Source organism: Muntiacus reevesi, chromosome 7 (genome assembly GCF_963930625.1).
Source record: "Muntiacus reevesi chromosome 7, mMunRee1.1, whole genome shotgun sequence".
Classification (NCBI taxonomy): domain Eukaryota; kingdom Metazoa; phylum Chordata; class Mammalia; order Artiodactyla; family Cervidae; genus Muntiacus; species Muntiacus reevesi.
The window spans coordinates 80,696,231-80,719,146 of record NC_089255.1 but is presented as its reverse complement, the minus strand read 5'-3'; the positions used below and the strand labels follow the sequence as shown (position 1 = coordinate 80,719,146).

Genomic DNA, 22,916 nt, shown 5'->3' with positions numbered 1-22,916 from the left:
ACAAAGTGAGATTTGAATGGATTATACCACTCTCAACATTTGAAAGAGGTAATATGTAAGTTTGTCAGTCAAAAGACTACTTTTGCTCCAGTATTGAATTATAAGAGGAATTGTCTCATAAGTCTTTACATAAGGAGCACTGAAACACAATGAATGATATTTCTGATACCTTTATTTAAAAAAAAAAGTGCAGGAAACTTTTACATACAGCTATCGGATTGCCAAAAAGTTCATTTGGGTTTTTTCATAACATGCAAACTTTTCAGAGTTTAATGTGCACTTAAATCACTCAGGGATCTTGTTAAGCTGGGAATTCCAATTCTATGTGTCTGAGGTGGGGCTAAGATTCCACTGCTGGTCCACCACTTGAGTGGGAGATAACAGCATGTGTCTGTGAACTAAATACTTTCAACAAAAGTCAAAAGCATAATGTTAAATTCTAGGGTGGTGGAGGTATATCTCTGGAGAGCCAAATAATGCAATATGTGGCTTCCTTGTCATGGAGGGCATGGCAACCCACTCCAGTATTCTTGCCTGGGGAATCCCCATGGACAGAGGAATCCGGCGGGCTATCGTCCATGGGGTTGCAAAGAGTCGGGCACAACTGAGCGACTAAGCATAGCACAGAACAGGTTCATTGTCACTTGGCTTGAAACAAGAAAACTTCAAAAACTGGTGGAGAAAATACTGCATTCATTTTCAGGCTTTTTGCAGGAGCTCAACAGTAGCCATCTCTTCACTCCCCAAGTCTAAACATATTCTCCCCATGAAGCTCTGTTGCCAAGGACGGAAGGTGGAAACAGAAAGCATGCTGGTGTGGAATGAATGCTAGCCACATTCAAAGGCTCTTGCCCACAGGGTTCAGAACCACCACACTGTAGCCTCAGCAAATGATGTGAAGAAGGTGCATCTTATCTGCAAGCGCTAAGCTATGACCCCTGCACTTAGCACAGCGTACCGCGATGACATCCACATATTTCCCTTCTTTTTAAAAATAGACACAAACATCTTTATGATGTCTTCCATGGAATTTCTCAGGCAAGAAGACTGGAGTGGGTTACCATGCCCTCCTCTAGAGGATCTTCCCAACCCAGGGATCAAACCCAGGTCTCCCACATTGCAGGCAGATTCTTTACCATTTGAGCCACCAACAATGAGGAATTTCAAGAAAGATCTATTCCCAAAGTTCCAGGCTGGGCTTTCTGTAATGAGCCAAGAAGACAGATCCTAGATTCTCTCAAACTCAAGCCACAGAATCAAACTCAACAGCTTTCCAGAGGACAAAAAGCGCTGTTACTATCCCCACCCTGGGGTCTAGGGGAGCAGTAAATGGAAGCCCCACTGAGCTGCAGGAACGCATCTGCTTCTGCCAGGGTCATGCTGTGACCTGGGATGGCCACCAAGGTTGCAGGGCTCTTCGGGGATGGTGTTGATGACAGCTGTACCCCAATCAGTGGCTGTGTCCAGACAGCCAGGTGTGGAAAGCTGCTCAGTCTTTGAAGTGACTGGTTATGGACACACGTCCACCACCAGTGTCACCACTTTCTGGTTTGCCAGCAGTGAGTCCGCATTCATCCCACCAGGTTCCTTGGTGGTGGCAGGGGAAGGGTGGTGGAGGATAAGGGCCATTTTGGGAGTAAGCCAGAGAGCCAGGGGTATCACTAGATGCAGAATCAGAGGCCTAGGACAGATGTTTGGACATACAGAATGCTGCAAACCCAGCCTTCAGCAGAAACAAGGGGTTTTGGAGAGATAGGCTACCCTGGTGTGGTGGTTTCCTAGTTGGCCAACATACCAACAAACTGGAAGGCTTAAAATAGAAATTTATTCTCTCACAGCTCTGGAGGCTATAAATCTGAAGTCAAGGAGTTAACTGGGCCACACTCTCTCTGAAGGCTCTAGAGGAAAACCTGTTCCATGTCTTCCTCAGCTTCTGATGCTGCCAGAAATCCTTGGCATCCATGGCCTCCTCATGCACTACTCCAGTCTCTGCCTCTGTCATCACATGGTATTCTGTCTCTGTATCTGGTTTTTCACATGGCATTTACTCTGTATGCGCCAGTGTTTCTGTTTTCTCTCCTTATCAGTCATATTGGATTGGACTTCCCTGGTGGCTCAGTGGTTAAGAACCCGCCTGCCAATGCAGTCAACGTGGGTTCAATCCCTGGGTTGGGAAGATCCCCTGTAGCAGAAAACAGCAACTCACTCCAATATTCTTGCCTGGGGAATCCCATGGACAGAGGAGCCTGGCGATCTACAGTCCATGGGGTTGAAAAAGAGTTGGACACAACTCTTAGCCACTAAACAACAACAGCAACATATTGGATTAAGAGTTTACTCAATCCCAGGATGACCTCATCTTAACTAATCGCATCTTTAATGGTCTTGTTTCCAAACAAAGTCACATTCTGAGATTCTGGGAAGGACTTGAATTTTTAGGTGACACTATTCAACCTCATCTGGGTTCCTTCAATTATTCATTATTCACAATCCTATTTCTGTGACTGGACATCCTACATCTGCTCCTTTTCTTCTAATCATCTGGTCATTGGGGTCTATTCTATTAAATGCTTCTTGGATACAACATTTCTATACATGTCTTTCTTGTACCTCTTGGTTATTCCCAAGCATCATCCCTTTGAAGGTTCAAGATCAGATGTGAACATGTTGCTACCATGGAATGGTCTCTGTGGTTATAAAATAATTCTGAAAAGTTGTCTCTGGACATTCATCCCCAGGTGACTGGTATAATAACTTTCCCTTGGTCTCACTCAGATAATCCATGGAACTCACAGCCCCTCTATTTTCATCCATTGTATAGAAAGGCTTTCTCATGACACATCTCTAATTATGGTTTTGTACCATCACTTGACTTTTAAAGAGTTTATGTCATTGTCTTTGCAGCTATCTTGTGAGCTCTTTGAGGTCAGAGACCACATCTTTGTATTTATCATAGTGCTTTTCACACAGGAAGTGTTTAGCACTAAAGGGAAATCAGTAAGAAAATGTGTACAGTAATGTGGATGACGTGTCCTTATATTGACATTTGTGTCCTTATATTTCTAATTGCTAGCTGGATGCCTTTTTCCTACTCTAATTTCTCTTCCATGCCCATTGCTTCTCACCCATTCCTGCCTCCAACAGGAGGCAGCCAAAATTAACACAGCCAAGACAGGTGGCTCTCCCAGGGAGTCTGTCTTTCATTCTAGCTGTTTGCCCAAATCGAGAACAATAAAGACAGATTCAGAATAAGCATCTATCTATAAAAACATCCAGCTATCTTCAAAAGGTTTTGAGTTACTGGAAAAATTATGAAATGAGGGATTATTCCTTAAAGAGTAAATAACCAATGAGTCCATCTCAAGACCAAGGTTATTGAAGGAACAATCACAATATTACTTAATGCTCCAAGAAAACCTGAGGGTCCTAATACTTCAACAAGGAGTGGTCCTATTGTTTGTTACTGTGTAACAAACCATCTTCAAACTCAGTGGCTTAAAACAACAATTTATTCTTCTCTCTCAACATCCCATGGGTTGACTGGGCTCAGATGGAAGGTTCTCACTTGGGGTCTCTCAAGAGTTGTAGATGGATGGCAGCTAGGGGTGATGTCATCTGAAGGGTGGACTGGATTGGACATTCGAGATGGCTCATCACATGGCAGATGATGCTGGTTTTGGCCAGAAGCTCAGCCAAGGCTGTCAACCTCCATGATCTCCCTAATTGCTTAGGTTTCTCATAGCCAAAACGTTTTAAAAAAGAATGTCTTAGGAGTAAATGTCTCAAATGATCAAGAGCTGTTTCATGACCTGTTCTCAGAATGTTACTCCCACCATACTCTGTTGGTTAAATAAGGCATCAAGGTCAGCCCGGATGAAAAGGGAGGGAGGTGTCCCCTTTTCATGGAGGGAGCAATCCCTGCATACAATGAAAAAAGCACTGATGGGGCCATAAATGGGGACTGACTACCATAGGGAGGGAGATTGACTAATATCATGGATGTACATTTTTATCAAACTTGCTGAGCAGCTCACAGACCATTTCTGCCTAGCAGCAGATCAGGCTGGTTAGGAGTGGATGCCTTTGACCAAGTAGGATGAGCTGGGTTCCTTGTAACTTTTTACTCATATGCCTATTGCCCAGCAGAGAAAGTCAGGCCTATATCATGTGGTGAGGGCAAATCATGAACCCTAAGCCTGCAGGCAATGCCAGGTTCTTGTTAGAGCCACTATCTGGCTGATGGCATCTTCCTGGGGACACTTTCCTGGTGGTATTCAGATGACAGTGAAGTGAAGTGAAGTGAAGTGAAGTGAAGTGAAAGTCACTCAGTCGTGTCCGACTCTTGCGACTCCATGGACTATACAGTCCATGGAATTCTCCAGGCCAGAATACTGGTGTAGCCTTTCCCTTCTCCAGGGGATCTTCCCAACTCAGGGATCAAACCCAGGTCTCCCACATTGCAGGCTGATTCTTTACCAGTTGAACTACAAGGGAAGCCCAAGAATACTGGAGTGAGTAGCCTATTTCTTCTCCAGTGGATCTTCCCGACCCAGGAATCAAACTGGGGTCTCCTGCAGTGCAGGCGGATTCTTTACCAGCTGAGCCACCAGGGAAGCCCTAAGATGACAGCGCTGAGATCTCTCCAGCTGAGATCTGGCAATTTGGGGCTGATTCTTCCTCAGTGATGAGCCCTGACAATCACTATTTTCTTATCTAAATTTGACTTCTCAGAATTTTCACTGAGTAGACTTCATGTATATCCTTTAAAAAGGCAGTCTTGTATTGCCCTCTGAACATTCCCTTTCTCATTCTTGGATTTCTAGATCTAACAGTTTGTCTGAGAAGGAGAGAGGATTAAAGCACAATTTCTTACTGTCTATGCTACATCTTGCATCATCCTGCCAATTATTCTATTAATGCCCATGGTTGTCTTCAGCTGGTTTGTCTATAAACCCTCCATGGCCGAGACAGTATGTTCATCTCTGTAGAATCCAGACATTATCTGTGATGTCCTCTGCCCTGAGCGTTGTAAAGAGTCTGTACCCATTTACTCACGCCCAGGAGAAATCACAGCCCGCTTCGGATGAACATGAAGTCCCAAGCAACCCCTGCTATCTCCCATGCTGCCTCGACTCTTCCACACTGCTTCACCCTTCTTCACCAAAAACCAACTTCACATGAAGTGTTTGAGAGGGTAGAATCCTTTACTGAAGTTGGAGGGTCTTGAGAAGGGGGTACACATTGCACCATCCAGCAGCAGACAATTTGAAATCACATATTCAGTATTCCCACATTGAAAAGTCCTCGGACACCTCAGCACTAGGGGTTTTCATGGCTCTGAATGGAGGCTTGCGCTCTCTTGTCTCTCTGCTCCTCTCTCCACCCTCACTTTTCACTGCCCTGAGGTCTCCCCTCTTGGGGACAAAAAGTACATTCATCTCGTTTTCTTATGGGGCACAACCTCTCCACTTGTTGGGTCTCTGCCAACACGCCTGCCCTTAGGGCCTGACTCTGTGCCCCAAGTGACATTAATGTCCTTTGCCAACAAGGAGGAATCCTAGAGCCGGGAGGTAAGACAGCACATTATTCACCTCGCTACGTGGGTATCTGGAGAGACTTTCTTACTTAGAAGATAGTAGGTCTCAATACTATTTATTAGTTAAACTAAATGAAACTGAAACTGAGAAAAAGATGACCTTTGATTATTTTACTGGTCACCTTCAGCCTTTGTTTCATGCACAAAGGCTGTTTGATCTCTAGACTGAAAAAGCATGTTGGCGCTGATTCCTGACTCCATATCATCAGAGGCAGGTTCCCAATCACTGCCAGCGTCTGACTGGGTGGGAATGTCCTGCTGGGAGGAGAAAGAGGGCCTCATAGCCTCTCTTCGTTCTCTCTTGTATCTGCGTAACTAGCTTGAAGATGAACAGAACACTGTAGGTGTTAGGTCAGATATTATGATTACAGTGGAAGCCTTAGCTGTAAAAACAGAGGCAGAACCTAGTTTTAGGGGCAGTGAGTCCCTTGGGGACAAAGTGCTGATACGTTTGAAGAAACCAACAAGCCAGGTGGCCACCATCTTCCCAAACTATCATGCTTTTTGCCTTTTTTTGTTGTTGTTGACTTTCAAGAAAGAAAGAGGAAATCCCAATGTCATCAAGGTGAATTAAATTCACACACTTAACCTCTCTTCCTTTCCCAGATGCCAACAGCATTGCCAACAAAATGGTCACTTCTCCATTCACCCTCCATCCAACCTATACTTTCTGAGTAAGTGGACTCAGATGCTAGGACTAGATGCTAAGATAACTGTAAGTCTTATTTAGAAAGAGGTCCAGGGGGAGGATGTGATCTAGAAAGACTGGATGGATGTGGGGTGGCCACTACAGAGTGAGTGGTTGCCGAAGACCTTTCTGAGAAAAAGACACCAATGCTGAGTGAGGCTTGAATGAAAAGGGAAGCCAGCCATGTGAGGGTCTGTGAGAGTGGTCCAGGGAGAGGGAACAGATAAGAATCTGGAGTTCAGTGAAATATTAAAAACAAAATAAAACATAGAGTGTAAGAGGCAAATAAATTCCCTACCAGCAGAGGATAAATGTTGAGAAACTTTGGGAACTTATGAAGCAGGTGGACTGGTGACAAAACTGATCATGGGCCACCTAGGCTTCCAGTGGGGCCATCTGGGAATAAGGTAAACTGGGTGTTGCCAGCAGAAGCCTGGGAAAATCCCAAGCCCTGAGCAGCTAGACTGGAAGTAGAGGCAGTTGGTAGGTACTGAATGGGGGGACATAGGGGAGAAACTCAGAAATATGAGACATGGGTTCCCTGGGCCGAGAGGGTCTCTAAATAAAAGGGGGACATTTTCTGGCCAGCTTCTCACATGGGAAGTAAAGCCAGAGGGTGGTGCCTGTGTAACCTAGGTGAGGTAGAGTTAATATGGATAGAAAACATCTCAGCAAGGCAGGGAGACTTCTAAAAATGCTGAGGTTTCCTCCTACTTCTCACTGGTTTCTGCAGATCTCTTCGTGTTCCCCTAAGATCCCTCAAGAGATGGGAGAAGAGTGGCCTTCTTGGGGTGCGCCGTGGACAGCAAACTGAATAACTTAAACCCCATCAGGGCCTGAAGCAGAGTGGGTCACCTGGCTGTAGGAACGTCAGGCTAAGGAAAGGTTGGGCTTTCAGATCAGGCCTGTACACTAGCATAAAATTAAAAAAACAAACAGTGCACCACTGCCGGAAATTATTACTTAAGTGACCTGGAGAGGGGAACTAGGCACTGATAATTTTTAAAATAAGTTCTCCAGGTGGTTCTAATATATAGTGAAAGCTGAAAGCCAAGACCTTCATTTATGAAAACCAGTAGTACCCCAAATTGTCTGAAAGGACTGATCTGCTCTGAACAGTGATTGGGGTAATGAAACAATGAACAGAAACAATGATTCTCTGATCAGTGATGCCCTATAAAATAAACTAAGTGGCAGAAATAGAGGGGAGATATGAGAAAAATCTGAATTCCATCCTCAGGGCAATTCAAGAGGATAAACATCACTAGAACGGAGCAGGCTGTGAAGAAAAAGCAGTCCAATAATATTATAAATTCTTGGAAATTAAAAGCACAAGTGTCAACTACCCCTCCCAACACTGGTGAGACTGGTGACTCTGAAGAGTAACTCAAGAGATTCTATCCTTGAATATAGAATAAAAAGACTAAGAGATGGAATTTTTAATAGAGAAAAGACAAGAGATAGTGCTACTAAACCCCAGATGACCAGAATTCCTACAAAAGGATTTCCTGAAAAGAGAGAGTAGAATGGAGAAAAGAGTAGCAATAAAGGAAAGGGAGAGAGAGAGAGAAGAGAAGCAAGTTAAAGAAAGTTAAAGGAAGATTTAAGTTCTTGGATCAGATCAAAGGGACTATCAAGGGCATGACAGAAATAATTAAGAAGTTTCCTTTCTTACATGGGCTTCCCAGGTGGCGCTAGTGGTAAAGAACCCACCTACTAATGCAGGAGACAAAAGAGACAGGGGTTTAGTCCCTGGGTCAGGAAGATCCATTGGAGGAGGAAATGGCAACCCACTCCAGTATTCTTGCCTGGGAAATTCCATGGACAGAGGAGCCTGGCAGACCACAGTTCATAGGGTTGCAAAGAGTCGGACACAACTGACGTGACTTAACATACACACACACATGACTAGACCAGAACTAGGGTAACAAAGCTAACATAAAACTCGACTAATAAAGAAAAACTCAAGGAAGAGAAAAAGAAACAAGAAGAAAAATTAGGTTCAGAAAACATAAACAGCTGGGAAAAATGTTAACTATGTGATCTGAATAAATGTGACTGCTTTCTATCCCAACATCCAAGGCAAAACACATCACTAGAAAAATGGCAAAGAACATAGAAACATGCAAGTCACCAAAGAAAATGAGTATGTAGTAATTGTAAGAATAGACTCTCAAGTATTTTAACAAAAAATATAAGTAAAATGAGAAGTTTACTTTAATCTATCAGATTTGCAAAGATGAAAGGGATTGATAATACCCGGGCTGTTTCAAAGTTATTTGAAATACATATAAATTGGAAGAAAATATAGTATGTTTACTTCATTCCTACATGAGCACACACGTGCTGTGGAGCGCTGCACATCTTCTCAACCCTTCATTTCCTATTCCGTGTTGATTTTTGCCCAGTAATTGCTTTTTATCACAGCAACTGCCCTGAACACCTGGATTTGCAAAGATATGGCATCACTGAAAGGAATATAATGTGATCTAGTGTTGAAAAGAGGGATCTACCTTAAGCCAGTCGTTTATACAGCATCTGACAGAGGTCGAATATCAGTGTTTCCCTTAACGATTTAGAACGTCTCCTGGGAATCCTCTGAGTCCCCTGCAGCAGCCCAGAGCGCTTGGGTGCAGTCTGGGAACCACGGCGTTAAACTATCAACAAAGGCTCTTTCTGGAGAGTGAGATTGGGGTGGAGCAAGAGAGAGTTTTCTTTCTTATATACGTTTAAACAGTTTGAAGGGCTTCCCAGGGGGTGCTAGTGGTAAAGAACCCAGCTGCTAATGCAGGAGGGATGAGATGCAGGTTCGATCCCTGGGTCGGGAAGATCCCCTGGAGGAGGACATGGCAACCCACTCCAGTATTCTTGCCTGGAGCATCCCATGGACAGAGGAGCCTGGTGGGTTACACTCCATGGGGTTCCAAAGAGTCAGACACGACTGAAGCACACACGCATGCACACGAATAGTCTGAACTTTATAATGAGCATCTATGACTTCTATTCCTTTTTACATTTCCATTGTAAGAAAAGAAGTCAGAAAAAAAGACAAGGGTGGAAGTGAATGAGAGAGATACAAAGAAATTAAGAACAAAATAAAGAACCGTCTAGCCAGGGGACAGCGGGTGCAAAGGCACAACATACTGGGCTCCTGCTGTAATCTCCAACATGGCCAAAGACCCCCCGGGCTTTAGTTCTTCAGCTATTGAGTAAACATGCTAGCTTCTCTCATCTGTATGGGCTTCCCTGGTGTCTCAGACAGTAAAGAATCCTCCTGCAGTGCAGGAGCCTAGGATCGATCCCTGCAGGCGGGAAGATCCCCTGGAGAAGGACATGGCAACCCACTCCAGTATTCTTGCCTGAAGAATTCCATGGACAGAGGAGCCTGGAGGGCTACAGTCCATGGGGTCACAAACAGTCAGACTGAGCAACTAACATTTTCACTTTTCTCTCGTCCATAAGGAACTTCTGAATGGAACCATTGTGCCTGCTACTCCAGAAGAGCAGAGAGATGAAGACCACAGCTCTGGGGCCCTCTGCCTGGGTTCTAATCCTAATTCTACCACCTTCTTGCTGTGTGACCTCAAGCAAGTCCATTAACTTCTGTTTTCCATCTGTTCAATTGTGAGAATAATAATGTCTACCTGTTGTGGTGACTCATTGGAAGATATTTAGTAGAGGCCAAGTACAGAGTAAATGCTAGCTGTTATGGTTGTTGCTAATGTATGAAAAGCAAGTGATCCACGGATTCTTGCTCCCCCAGCAGTCAGAACTAGCAACTGTGATGGACTGTCCCAGTTATTATAAGATCCATGCAATCAGAAAGAGGTCAGAGGGAAGCCATGAAGGACTCACATACAAAGCTATAAAGAGGTAGAAACCATGGGAAGAAAATATTTGGGTGGTTACATGAGGAGTTTCTGTTCTATTGATAAAAAGTGTCAAATTAAGATAGGGTATAATAATAACCTCATGATCTCATGCATTGTGCCTTCCCCCCACTTCCAAACATTAAAACATTTTCTTTTCTTTTTTTTTTTTTTACCTCATCTCTATGTCCCATAAAGCGATATCATCACTGATCCAGGGATTGGACGGCTCAGCTGGTGTGATCAAGGGGTCATATTCCACATACTGTTCCGTGTAAGCAATTAAGCTGCAGGAGGAAAGCAGAGAATACCACCAATTTCCTATAACAACAGGTATTCTGTTTAACACAAACATCATATCAGTCTTCATATAATTCCAAGTTAAAGGGAAAAAAATTACCTCCACTCCCACTTTTGACAACTCAAACTGTTTTCATTTGTCCTTGTTCTCTCCCCATGATGGACATAATGTTTCTGCATTATTGCAGTCATAGTATACACATACATTTTATATCTTTTTCACCCTAACTCCTTGAATCTTGGTGCATCCCTCCCTGGTTACACTAGCTTTACTGATACACTGGTCCGAACCTGCCTGTGTATCACCCTCCTACGGGGACTGCAGATCTCAGGGCATCTGGGGCACACAAAGGATGCTACAGTTTTTCAAGGCTGCCAGCCCAGCATTCCCAGCTGGAAGATTTCTTTACATTAAAGCCTTTAAAATCCTGGCAGACCAAAAGGAGTTAACCTATCTAAAGCATTTTTTTTTTCAAAAAGTAACTGTTTTTATAGTTATAATTTAAAAAGTCATAATCTTTTAAAATAAAATTTCATTTTTTAAAAATTTCACATAGTTAAAATGAGAAAGTAGCGCTAAACAATTTCCTGGACAAAAAGCAATAGCAATGTTTTTTCTCCTATTCCTTCTCACAGAGGCACTTTCTGTCTTTATTTATTTATTTATTTTTAGCATTTACCTGGATATTCCTAAATTATATGTTTTCATAGCTGCTTTTGATTGTTAATTTTAAACAAAGATTAACTTTCTACTCACCAGACCCCCAACTCCCTCCACCATTTCCTCCCATGATGCTCCCAATATAACACTTTTGTTATTATCAGTAGTCAGGGTTCATGTTATTAAACTATATAATAATTGTTTGCTGCTGGGCTCAGTAGTGTATTACATTTTTTAAGTGTTCTAACAAATCTGTAAAAACACCTAGCAATACTTTCCCACATTTTAAGCACATCAGATAATCAATCAGTTCTATCGCTCTGTCTCCTGGAGGCCCTCTCCCCAAAGTCTTGAGTCCCCTTGCTCTAGTCTGAACCGTCTGTTCTATAGGCTTGATGCAAAACCATCATCTCAGGCCTTCCTTCACTTCTGTTGGAGCCCTGGCTTCCTGGATTCCATATTGGCCTGTTGGTTTTACTCCCTGATTGTGCTGAAGCAGATCCTTTAGTAGTTTCCCTAGAAAGGATGCATAAGAGCTAAATATTTTGAGTCTTTGCAGGTGTAAAAATGCTTTATACTTCGCTCACAGTGCTGGACATAGAACCCTGGGTTAAAAGTCGTTTTCTCTCAGAATTTTGAAGGCATTGCTCTATTTTTTTTTTTCCTTCTGGATATCCAGTTTGCTATGGTACTATTGAGAAGTCTGAATCCATTTTAACTTTTGTTCTTTTGTTTGGTTTCTTTTCTCTCTGGAAGCTTAGAGTCATCTCTTTATTGTTATAGTGCTTTCAAATTTCCCCATGACCCTTGCTGGTAGTTTTTATTCACTGTGCACAATGGGCAATCAATAGGTAGAATATATATATACACGGAGATATATTTCCCAGAAATCTCATGATATGTCTTTGGTAATTTCATAACCTTCATCTCCTTGGTTTTCTCTTTTTATAATTCTTTTAAATTAAATGCTGGAATTGATAATCCAATATTCCTAAATTTTCTGTTTTTTGTTCTCTTGTCCTCTTGTCTAATGGTTCTTCTGAAATTTTCTTTATTTTTTCCATTATTGACTGTCACTTTCTTACATTTCCAGAGTTCATTCTTATTTATCATAGTATCTAGTTCTTGTTTTATGAATGAAATATCTTCTTAGGTTTCTGGGGATATTGTGTGCTCAGTCATTCAGTCATGTCTAGGGGCTTCCCCAGTGGCACAGAGGTTAAAGCATTTGCTTGCAATGCAGGAGACTTGGGTTCGATCCCTGGTTTGGGAAGATTCCCCTGGAGAAGGAAATGGCAACCCACTCCAGTATTCTTGCCTGGAGAATCCCATGGATGGAGGAGCCTGGTGGGCTACAGTCCACGGGGTCACAAAGAGTCGGACACGACTGAGTGACTTCACTTTCACTTTCAGACTTTAGCCCACTAGGCTCCTCTGCCCATGGAATTTTTCAGGCAAGAGTATTGGAGCAGGTTGCCATTTCCTATTCCAAGGCATCTTCGCAACCCAGGGATCAAACCTGAGTCTCCTGCACAGGCAGGCAGATTCTTTACCTCTGAGCCACCAGAGAAACCCAAAGTAGTGGTAGACAAACTTGTTCTGCAAGACGGAAATAGTAAATATTTCAGGCTTGGCAGGCCAGATGGTGTCTGTTGCAACTACTTGGCTCTTCTATTATGACACAAAAGCAGCCACAGATAATTTGTGAATAAATGTGTGTGACTGTGTCCCAATAAAACTTTATTTGCAAACACAGGGAGTGGAGTGGAACGGATTCGGCCTGTGTGTTAGTTAGTTAGCAGTCTCTTGCCTGTGGGCATCTACATCTGGCTCCTGACAGCAGGGCATGGGAGGGGTCAGGGGTCTCACAGCTCGTATGCAACTCACTCAGTAATGCTCTTGCTTTCCCCTTGCCCTTTATGATGTGATGTGTCTGAGTTCTGAGCTAATGGGACTCAATTTCCCCAGAGAATAAAGTGCCCACCTCCTGTGTTTGTCATTAGTGGGGAGAGAGGGTCTCTTTGTGGGCTTGGAATCATGGATCCAAAAGCTCCGGAGACTGACTACCTATTCCTCTAGGGTTACCCCCATGCCTCCTTGCCTCCCAGTCTTGGGTGCCTTCAAGAACTAAAGCCAGATTTTGTTGGGCAAACTGGTTTTGTTATAATTCTCCCACTCCTAACAAGGAGGTCATAATGTTCTTCATTCTGTCCCCATTCAATTTCTTTTTTATTAAATTTTGAAACATTTCTGGCATAAAATTATAAGAACATCACCCTTGAACTCACCACCCAATAAAAAGAAACACAATATTACAAACAGAGACAGAAGCCTGTGGTCATGCTCCTTAATTCCATACATTTGTGATCTTGGAAAAATATGTGGAAATCATTCATTCATTTGTTGAGCTTGTGAGTTTATACTCTTTTTATTCCTTTACTGACATGTTACTTTCGGGGAGAGAGAGAAGACAAATATTTGTCCACAATATTATTAGTATCTTAAATGAATTTATTATAATTAATGTAATCATTTTCTTTATACTAGACATAGACTTTTTCTTTATTTATTATACATAGTTCTGTTTATAATAAAACACCACTGTTCACATAAGTTTTTCCGTCTTTTAGGTTATTTATTTAGAATTAATATCCATAAGTGGGATTATTGGACCAGCAGGTATAAATCTTTTTATGGTTATCGATCCACATTAAAACTTTCCCATAAGCATTGCCATCTTGAGTGTCACCAGCGTCCCCTGTAATGGCAGATTCAGAGTCAAAATTTCTGCTACTGAATTGCAAAGAGCAGGCGCGGCCAAGTAGCTTACTTCTGAGAATGTGAAGAAATTCGTTGGCAGCTCCATCTCATTGCTACTCAAAATGTGGTCCATGAAGCACAGCACAGGCATCACCTGGGAGCTTGTAAGAAATGCAGAAGCTCAGGCCCCACCCAGACCTACTGAGTCAGAATCTGCATTGGTAATAAGATCACCAGGTGAACGAAATGCACGTTAAAGTTTGAGAAGAACCACATCCCGTTCTTCAATGTTCTGAGAGGCTCAGGATGTTTTATTCATCAAACGAAGATGGAGGAGCCTGTGATACTTTTAGTTTTAAACACACAGTCTCATGCATGGACTGTAACCCCACGGGGTGGGAGGAGCAGTGGACCGAATTGAAAAGCTTTGGTCTCTAGTTCTTCGGTGAGCCATTGAACTGATCTTTGTTGAGTTTGGGGATTCCCTGGTGGTTCAGATGGTAAAGAATCTGCCTGTGATGAGGGGGACCTGGATTTGATCCCTAGGTCAGGAAAATCCCCTGGAGAAGGGAATGGCAACCCACTCCAGTATTCTTGCCTCGCGAATTCCGTGGAGAGAGGAGCCTGGCAGGCTATAAGGCAAGTTCACCATATATTACCGAATAATGACCTTGATGAGCCCTCAGGACCTTTTGATAAGAAAATAGGAAAGCATTTCAAGAGTCCTCCAATTACCCCACAACTATAAGATAGATGCTTGCAACCACCACAGGCAGCGCACGTCCACTGTCCTGTAAATCTCTTGCTGGTGGTACATTTGGGGTGGGCGAGGCTTCATCCATACAAGCTGTCCAGCATCTCAGATGAGAATGGACAGGCACGGGAGCTCTAAGGGAGCACTCTGACAGCAGGATCAAGAGGTGCTGTGACAGCTCCACGGGGAGGCCTCCCTTTGCCACCCGGGCCAATCTCATGCTTCCTGAGGTGAACACATCCAGACAGAGAGGGTGATGCACTCCAACCCCACCGGGACAGGAGCTCCTGGGCTCGGGACCCTGCCTGACCTTCCCCTACATACCTCTTTGTTCAGCTGTTCACCTGTATCCTTTAATAAGCTGGTAAGTGAAAGTGTTCCCCTGAGTTCTGTGAGACACTCTGTAAATTAACCAAACCCAAGAGAGGGGTCACGGGAACCGGTTTACAGCCAAGTCAGACAGCAGTTGTGGGGAACCTAAGCCCATTATGACTGGCATCTGAAGTGGGGTGAGTGAAAGTCTCTCAGTCGTGTCTGACTTTTGTGACCCCTTGGACTCTACAGTCCATGGAATTCTCCAGGCCAGAATACTGCAGTGGGTAGCCTTTCCCTACTCCAGGGGGTCTTCCCAACCCAGGGATCGAACCCCGGTCTCCCACATTGCAGGTGGATTCTTTACCAGCTAAGCCACCAGGGAAGCCCAAGAATACTGGACTGAGTAGCCCATCCCTTCTTCAGGGGCTCTTTCCAACCCAGGAATCGAAACGGGTTCTCCTGCATTGCAGGCGATTCTTTACCAACTGAACTCTGGCACTATCTCCAGGTAGAGTGTCAGATAGAGTTAAATTGTAGGACACCTAGCTGGTGTCAGAGAATCGCCTGGTGTGGGGGAAACATCCCCACGTATCTAGTGTCAACAGAGCGGTGAGTATGGTGGCATAAGAAAGTGAAAGTGTTAGTCACTCAGTTCAGTTCAGTTCAGTCGCTCAGTCGTGTCCGACTCTTTTCGACCCCGTGAATCGCAGCACGCCAGGCCTCCCTGTCCATCACCAACTCCCGGAGTTCACTCAAACTCATGTTCATAGAGTCGGTGATGCCATCCAGCCATCTCATCCTCTGTCGTCCCCTTCTCCTCCTGCTCCCAAACCCTCCCAGCATCAGGGTCTTTTCCAACGAGTCAACTCTTCGCATGAGGTGGCCAAAGTATTGAAGTTTCAGCTTCAGCATCAGTCCTTCCAATGAACACCCAGGACTTATCTCCTTTACTCAGTCATGTCTGAATCTTTGTGACCCCATGGACTATAGCCCACCAGGCTCCTCTGTCCATGGAATTCTCCAGGCAAGAATACCGGAGTGGATTGCCATTCCCTTCTCCAGGGGATGTGCGCGACTCATGGAATGAACTCAGGTCTCCTGCACTGTAGGCAGACTCTTTAACATCTGAGCCACCAGGGAAGCCCATGGTGGTGTGAGAGTAAAGGAAAAACACAGGGAAAGGAGGACTGTTTTTTTTCCCTACACAGCATCCCAAGAATGAGGTATATACATGGCATCAGTACATAGTATATGAGGGGGAAGAATGAGAGATGCTGTCAGGCTCCGGGGAAAATGGGCAGTGAGGGCTGGCTTGCAGCTGTGGGAAGTGATTACTCAAGGGGAGCAAGGGCATGGGATACAAAGCATTCTGGGAGAGTGACCAGCATTCTGACTTTAGAAATACAACACAAATGTGCTGCCACGTTCCTAAGGAAATCAGGGCCTCTGGTGGGAAGGAAAGCTGGAGACGGAATGTGAGAAGGGTGAACAGGAGAGTGAGTTTGCATCCCCTTTGGTACATGTACTTTCTAAATGGTGATGCACGAAGCAGGATCAGGCAGGAAGAGGATCTGAAAGGGAAGGGAATGAAAAGCAGAGCAGCACCGCAGACACAGAAGAGAAAAGGTTGCTTCTTATTAATTCATTCATCTCTCTTTCTTCACATTGGAGAAAACAGGGAGGAAAGACAATATAAAGAAGGAATTCCTTAATTATGGGCCACCCAGAGAAAAGATATGCAACAGAGAAACTCGGGTTGAGGGAAGGGCCGTGGAGGTGAATGTGGCCCCTTAGACAGAAGAGCATATACCAGGTCAGCTATCACGGCCTTTCCAGGTCTTGGTCCGAATACAGGCACCCTGTCTACAGCGTAACCTCTGGTGTTTTCTTTTCTATCACCTAACATGATCTGGGAGAGAGAAGCAAGGACTCTGCAGTATCTGGAACCACATAAAAGCAATGTTGTAATGACCTCTTCAGCCCCCTTTTTTTTCCTCCCTGAAAGTATCATTAGACATTAAGCTCACAGACTTCTATCACCCTAGCAGGTTTTTAATTGACCTTAGGGTCTGCAGTCCCTTGCTCATTATCTCATTTCATGAATTACATTTCATGATCACAGAGGGGTCAGGAAACAGAGGAGGAACCAGCTATAATTTCAGGGGGCAGCAGTGATCTCGGACATGGGAAGGCAAGGTGATGGTAAAAAATAAATTCAGCAGTTGGTTATGATGCACACATGGCTCCCAAGGATCAGGTAAGGATAAGCTAAATGCAGGAGCAGATAAAAAATCACGCAACACTATTTCTCCATGTGGGACAGCTTGGCATGATCTGGGCAGTGACTGGCCAGAGCTCAGTACCACTAAAGGTAGAGAAACATAGTAAAATATAGAGACTTTCCAGACAATTTGGAACTAAAATGTATAGATTTTTGCGTTCTCAAAGTCGGTTTGCCTAGTGCTATAAAGCTGGGCTGACTAAAAAGTGGATCCCCTTGAGCACTCTTGCAAAGAAGAGCAAGACCTCATCTATTTGGCAATTTCACCTATTGAGGAAACACAGGTAAATGACCAAAAGGGCCTCGGAGCAGAGTCTACAATGAAATACATATGCCCCAAGGCTCACTGCCTGTTATTAAGAACAGCGCACTTTGTGAAGACTCTTTTCCTCTTGCTTTTGGATGGAGACTAAAGAACTTGATTATTTGATTTTCTGGTGTGGCAGATCTGTTTTAAAAATGGAGTCTATTTCCCCAGTCCTTGAATCTGATCTGGGCCTGTGACTTGCTTTTGTTAATAAAATGCAGCAGAGGTGTCAGAATGCCAGTTTCAAGCCTCAAGGAGCTCTGCATGTTTTGGCTCTCTTGCTTGCAACCCTTCTGTCCCCAGGCAAACAAGGTCAAACTGGCCTTCTGGAAGATGGGAGGCCATGCAAAGCTCTGCCCAATGGTCCCAGACGAGGTCATCCGAAACCAGCTGAACCAAACATGTGAGTGATCCCAGGCAAGATCAGTAGAGCAGCCAACCCAACCCACAGAGGCACACAGACACGAGGATGGTCCAGCAGGCACAGACATGTATACACAGACATATATACACAGACATGTGGGCACACAGGCTGGCAGGTAGTCATGTGAACAACAGTAAATGTCACTTGTTTGAAGACACTATGTTTTTAGGTGGTTTGTTACTCAGCAATAGCTAACTGATACACCTGGCCTGCTGCATATTGGAAACAGGAATAATTTAGAGAGGAAGAAGGGCTACTGGAGACAAGCCATGCTGACAGAAATAAGAAAACAAGGCAGCAACTGAAAAGAAAAAACAGACTCAAAGAACCTACTGGTCTGGGGCCCTGATGGCTCAGATAGTAATGCATCTGCCCAGGTTTGATCACTAGGTCAGGAAGATTCCCTGGAGAAGGGAGTGGCAAGCCACTCCAGTATTCTTGCCTGGAGAATTCCATGGACAGAGGAGCCTGGCGGGCCATAGTCCATGGGGTCACAGAGTTGGACATGACTGAGCGACCAGCACTTTTGCTTTACTAGGGGAAAGGGAAACATTTTGATAAGACCTTGATCACTGACAGAATTTTAATATATGAACACTGACCCTGAGTTATCCAGAAAACTTAACAGAAAGGCAGTGTCCTTTCTTCAAGAAGGCAAGGGCATGTTTAAGCAATATTCTCATTCAAAATAGTTAAAATGAAAAGTTCAAGGTGTTAAGCATTATTTGCTGGAAAATTCATTTGTGTGTGCAGAGACCATACTTTCTGAAGCCAAAACTGGGTGACACTTCAGATGGGCTTTGGTGCCGCTTCCAGAAATATAGTTTGGTGGCCGTGATGTAGGCATTTTGGGACATTTGACCACTCATGGGGACAATGAGACAGAAGAGGTGAAATCAAGATGACCCAGGAAAATCTGCACAGAAAAGCCAACCTCCTTCCTCGGAGATTCCAGGTTCATGGTACCAGAGCAGGCAGCCCAGCGGAGACCCACAGACAGGAGGCTGCGAGGCCAGCCTTCAGCAGCCTGCAGGGCTCTCTTTTCACTCTTTGAGAGTGAAAAGAAAGAGGTGGGAAGAACTGCCATCTGCAGGGCCTGCCTCTTTCCCCCTGGACACCACACACCAAGCTCATGCCATTTTATGTACTTGAATTCTGCTCCTCTCCAAAGCATCACCCTGGAAAATAATAATTGCTCACATTCACTGCAAGTATTGTAAGTGCCAAGGATTAGATCTCTCGCAGAGGTTTAACTCATGAACCCTGTTAGTTAAGCATCACTGCTGTCTCCCCTTTCAAGAGGTGAACCGAGGCGCAGAGAGGTGAAGCAACCTGCCCAAGATCACACAGTTAGAAAATGGCAGAGGCGGAATCCAAACCTAGATGGCTGGCTCCACATCCATCCCCTACATTGTGTGGTTCTGCTCCTCTACTTTGCAAAGTTTTCTTTTTCTCTTCCAAGCTGCGTCTGGCTGCATCCTTTGACCCAATCTTGACTCCTGCCTTTTTTAGAACTGAACTTTTATGATCACCAGCCCTCCTGCCCTCTCCCCAGTTTCAATTCTCAGAGAACTAAGTGGAAAACCACATGCACCTGTTCTCAGCCGGCTGCAGTCCTTTGCCTGACGGCTTCTGGCTAATTACCACGATCACCTGGAGCGGGTCCAGCGAACCCAGGTCGGCCCACCTGAGATAGCTCAGCTGTCACCTCTGGCGAGCAGAGCAGTGACACCCAAGGCCAGCTGCCAGTGCCACCTCCCTGTTCTCACCCCCGCCGAGCCGCTGACAGACCAAGGCTCCAGCCTGCTTTATCTCCTTCTAACACCCGTCTCCTCTCCCTCCTCCTCTCTATCTGGGGGTTTCCTGTGGCTCTAATGAAAAACCCTTGTGTCACATTGAAAAGTTGCCAGTAACTGCTGCTGGGAATAAAATGCAGTCTCTGCTGGGCGGAGACCCGTGAAAGCTTCAGGCTGGGGAGTGAGGAGGGCAGGGTTGGAATGAATAATCTCTGCGGGTGTGAGCAGACTCTCAAGCATAATCAGATGGTACCAGGTGAGACCTGTAAACAAACAGTGGGCGTGCCCGGGCTCCCCTCCCCCACCAGGGCTGGCTCCTTTCCTGCCACGCACACCCACGCGGCTGGCCACCCTCGTGCTGACGGGTTTGGGATCTTTCCCTCCCTCCACCCCAAAGATGAGACCAGGCTGGGTGTCCCTTTTGATGTGAGCGCTCAGGTTGCTGTGCATGGTGGGCAGTGGCTTCCCCAAATCCTCAGAGACCAGGTCAGTCCACCACAGGGTATTCAAAATGCAGCTTCCCCGATCTACTCTGAATCACTGAGTCCAATTCCTAGCACGACGGCTTAAGACTCTCCAGTCTTAACCCCTCTCTGACCTGGATGATCAGACTCAAAACCACTGACCCTAGCAAGCAGACCAAGGGACAGACACATCCACATACATGATCTCCTAGGTCTGCAGACTTTATAGAGGGTCCTTCCACGGCTGGCTCTGATCCTAGCCAGGACAGCCATTACTGGCCCCCATTCACAGACAAAGAAGCTTGCAGTTTCTCACAGGCTACGACACCAGGGGGGTCGAGGTCCTCCCAGCTGTTTCACTCACAAGCACTCTGCTGGGATGAAGACAACCACAGTGAGGTTTGAAAAGCAAGCTCAGAGCCTGGGACTCCGGAAGCCCCACATTATGATAGTGGGCTGAGGAGGCTCCCCAGCCTCCCAGGCTAAAACTGTGACCCCTAGAACACTTGTCTAATGTGAGGTGAGCTCCAGCCATGGCAACCTTTTCAAGCACGTGCATTCGGGAAAATAGGAATATCAGGAATTCTCAGTGGGGTTGATTTTGCCCTCTCCTGGGACATTTGATGGTGTGTGAAAACATTTTTGCTGTCACAAACTATGAGGTGGGGTTTTGGCATCTAGCGGGTAGAGGTCAAGGGCTTCCTAGGTGGTGCAGAGGTAAAGAACCTGCCTGCCAGTGCAGGAGACGTGGGCTCAATCCCTGGCTCTGGAAGATCCCCTGGAGAAGGAAATGGCAACCCACTCCAGTATTCTTGTCTGGGAAATCCCATGGACGGAGAAGCCTGGTGGGTTACAGGCCATGGGGTTGCAAAGAGTAGGAAATGACTGAGTCACTGAGCATGCATATGTGGGTAGAGGTCAAGGATACTGCAAAACATCAAGTACAGGACAGCTTCCTGCCACCAAGTATTTGGCCCAGAATGTCAATTGTGACACTCCTGAGAAGTCCCGGAATAGATACGAGATGCCAGCAAAGAGATGAGCCCGTATCCACGGATGTCCTTGGCCACCTAAGGGCAAAGTGTGCATCCCAGTTTGGCGTCTGTGTGTGGAGTTTCCTTTGGCTCGATTTGCTGTTATTTATCTAGAAAGAAGATGTGGATGAACCCAGAGGCCAGCAGGGAAAGGCTTACAGGTTGAACACACAGCCAGCCCTCCGTGTAGATGGGCTTAAAGGACCGACCTTTCTGTGGTGGGTAAATACTAAGACCCAACTTAAGTCCTTGAGCCTTCAGATACTGGTTGCCACTTTAACAGTAGCATATGGATGAATAAACCTCTGGTTTGGGGTCACCTGCTCAGATTTATTCCCTATAGACTCCCCAGGTGGTCTCCCCTCTTTAAAAAAGTTCAAAAGAAGACGGTTTCGTTGACAAAACCAAGTCTCCCATGAGTTAACAGAGTGGAACCGACTCCTGGTGCAGACTGTAGCAGTAAGGCTCCTGCGGAAGCCAGGCTGCAGGTGCCAAATATTTTCTTTACAGCTGATTCGACGCAGTTGGGAGGTTGATGGTGTGTGGGGATGGAACGCCTCCTGATGCTCCAGTCCCCCCTGTTTGCACAGCCAGCACCTCAAAGGCACACAAAATTCTTTCCCCCTATAAAGTGAATCTGGGCGTTTTACAGCTGAAAAGGGAGCAATTCCATTTGAATTAATCAAGAGGCTGAAGGTAAATGTGCATTATGTAGCTTTTAAGGTCGTTCTTCCTTGATTGACACGGTCTCTCAGCCACCCTCCTGAAAAGCTTTAGCAACAGAACATTTCTTGACATCACTCAAGGGAGCTCTGCTATCTTAGCTGTACTCCAACAAGCCTGTGGTTTTTTTCACCCATCAGTTTAAGAAATGACTGTGGTCTGCCTCCTGATACACACTCGTCAGCCATAACCCTGGAACACTTCTTTGTTGAATTAGAGAAAAATAACAACATTAAGGGGAAACATACCTTTCAGCCACTTTGGACATTTTTAAACAATGTCTGTCAATCTGTGCATTCAAAAATGTTATCTGGGGAAAGACAGAACAGAAGCATTAAGACTAAACTGAGATATTTTCACCCTTTCACTCCAGGAACCCAAATCCTGTATTTCTACCAACAGTCAAACACCTCCTCTGGACAGATTTCTCCAGCCCTCTATTTACCTCCAGCAACTATTTACCTCTTTTGGAAATTCTTACCACACTCAAGAAATACATTCTACAGTTTAGCCTACATCACATGTTCTCCTGTACTGTGTTATGGCTTAAGGCTTGATTCCCAGAAGTGATTGCTAACTTAAAAATAGTATATATTCTACAAAGCTTAGCAGCAGCATGGAGGTAATCCACACACCCTAACTATTTGGTTTGACTATTCTCCAGTGATCTCCTACCCAACTTTCACACCTACATCACACCTATGTGCTTGGTGTACTTACCTGGAATAGCTACCTGGAGTAGCTATTTTCCATAAGCTATTTCCCTTCCCCCACAGAATAATAAACTTGTCAAGTTCAGGCACCTCACAGTTTATGCCTTTGGGTGCCCCCTCGAAGCCAGTAAAGCATAATGTAAAAAGTAGTCCCTTAAGTCACTTTATTACCAGTGAACTCCTGGAAAGGAGTAATGTAATTAGCCAGCCACTGTCTGTTGACTTGGGTTG

The 22,916-nt window shown here is 44.9% G+C and overlaps 1 protein-coding gene across 13 annotated transcripts in view; it reads right to left on the bottom strand.

The window, feature by feature from the left end:
• The window catches only part of RGS6 (regulator of G protein signaling 6), a 595,059-nt gene that overhangs the window by 62,838 nt on the left and 509,305 nt on the right, over positions 1-22,916 (bottom strand). For all 13 annotated transcript variants that reach the window (XR_010663895.1, XM_065940384.1, XM_065940393.1 and 10 more), the window contains 2 exons: positions 22,221-22,282; positions 10,330-10,440 (listed from right to left, as the gene is read on the bottom strand). Coding sequence is in view for 12 of the 13 variants with exons in the window: in XM_065940384.1 (XP_065796456.1) it covers positions 10,330-10,440; positions 22,221-22,282 (173 nt within the window). In the remaining variant the exon portion in view is untranslated. The remainder of the gene's footprint in view (positions 1-10,329; positions 10,441-22,220; positions 22,283-22,916) is intronic.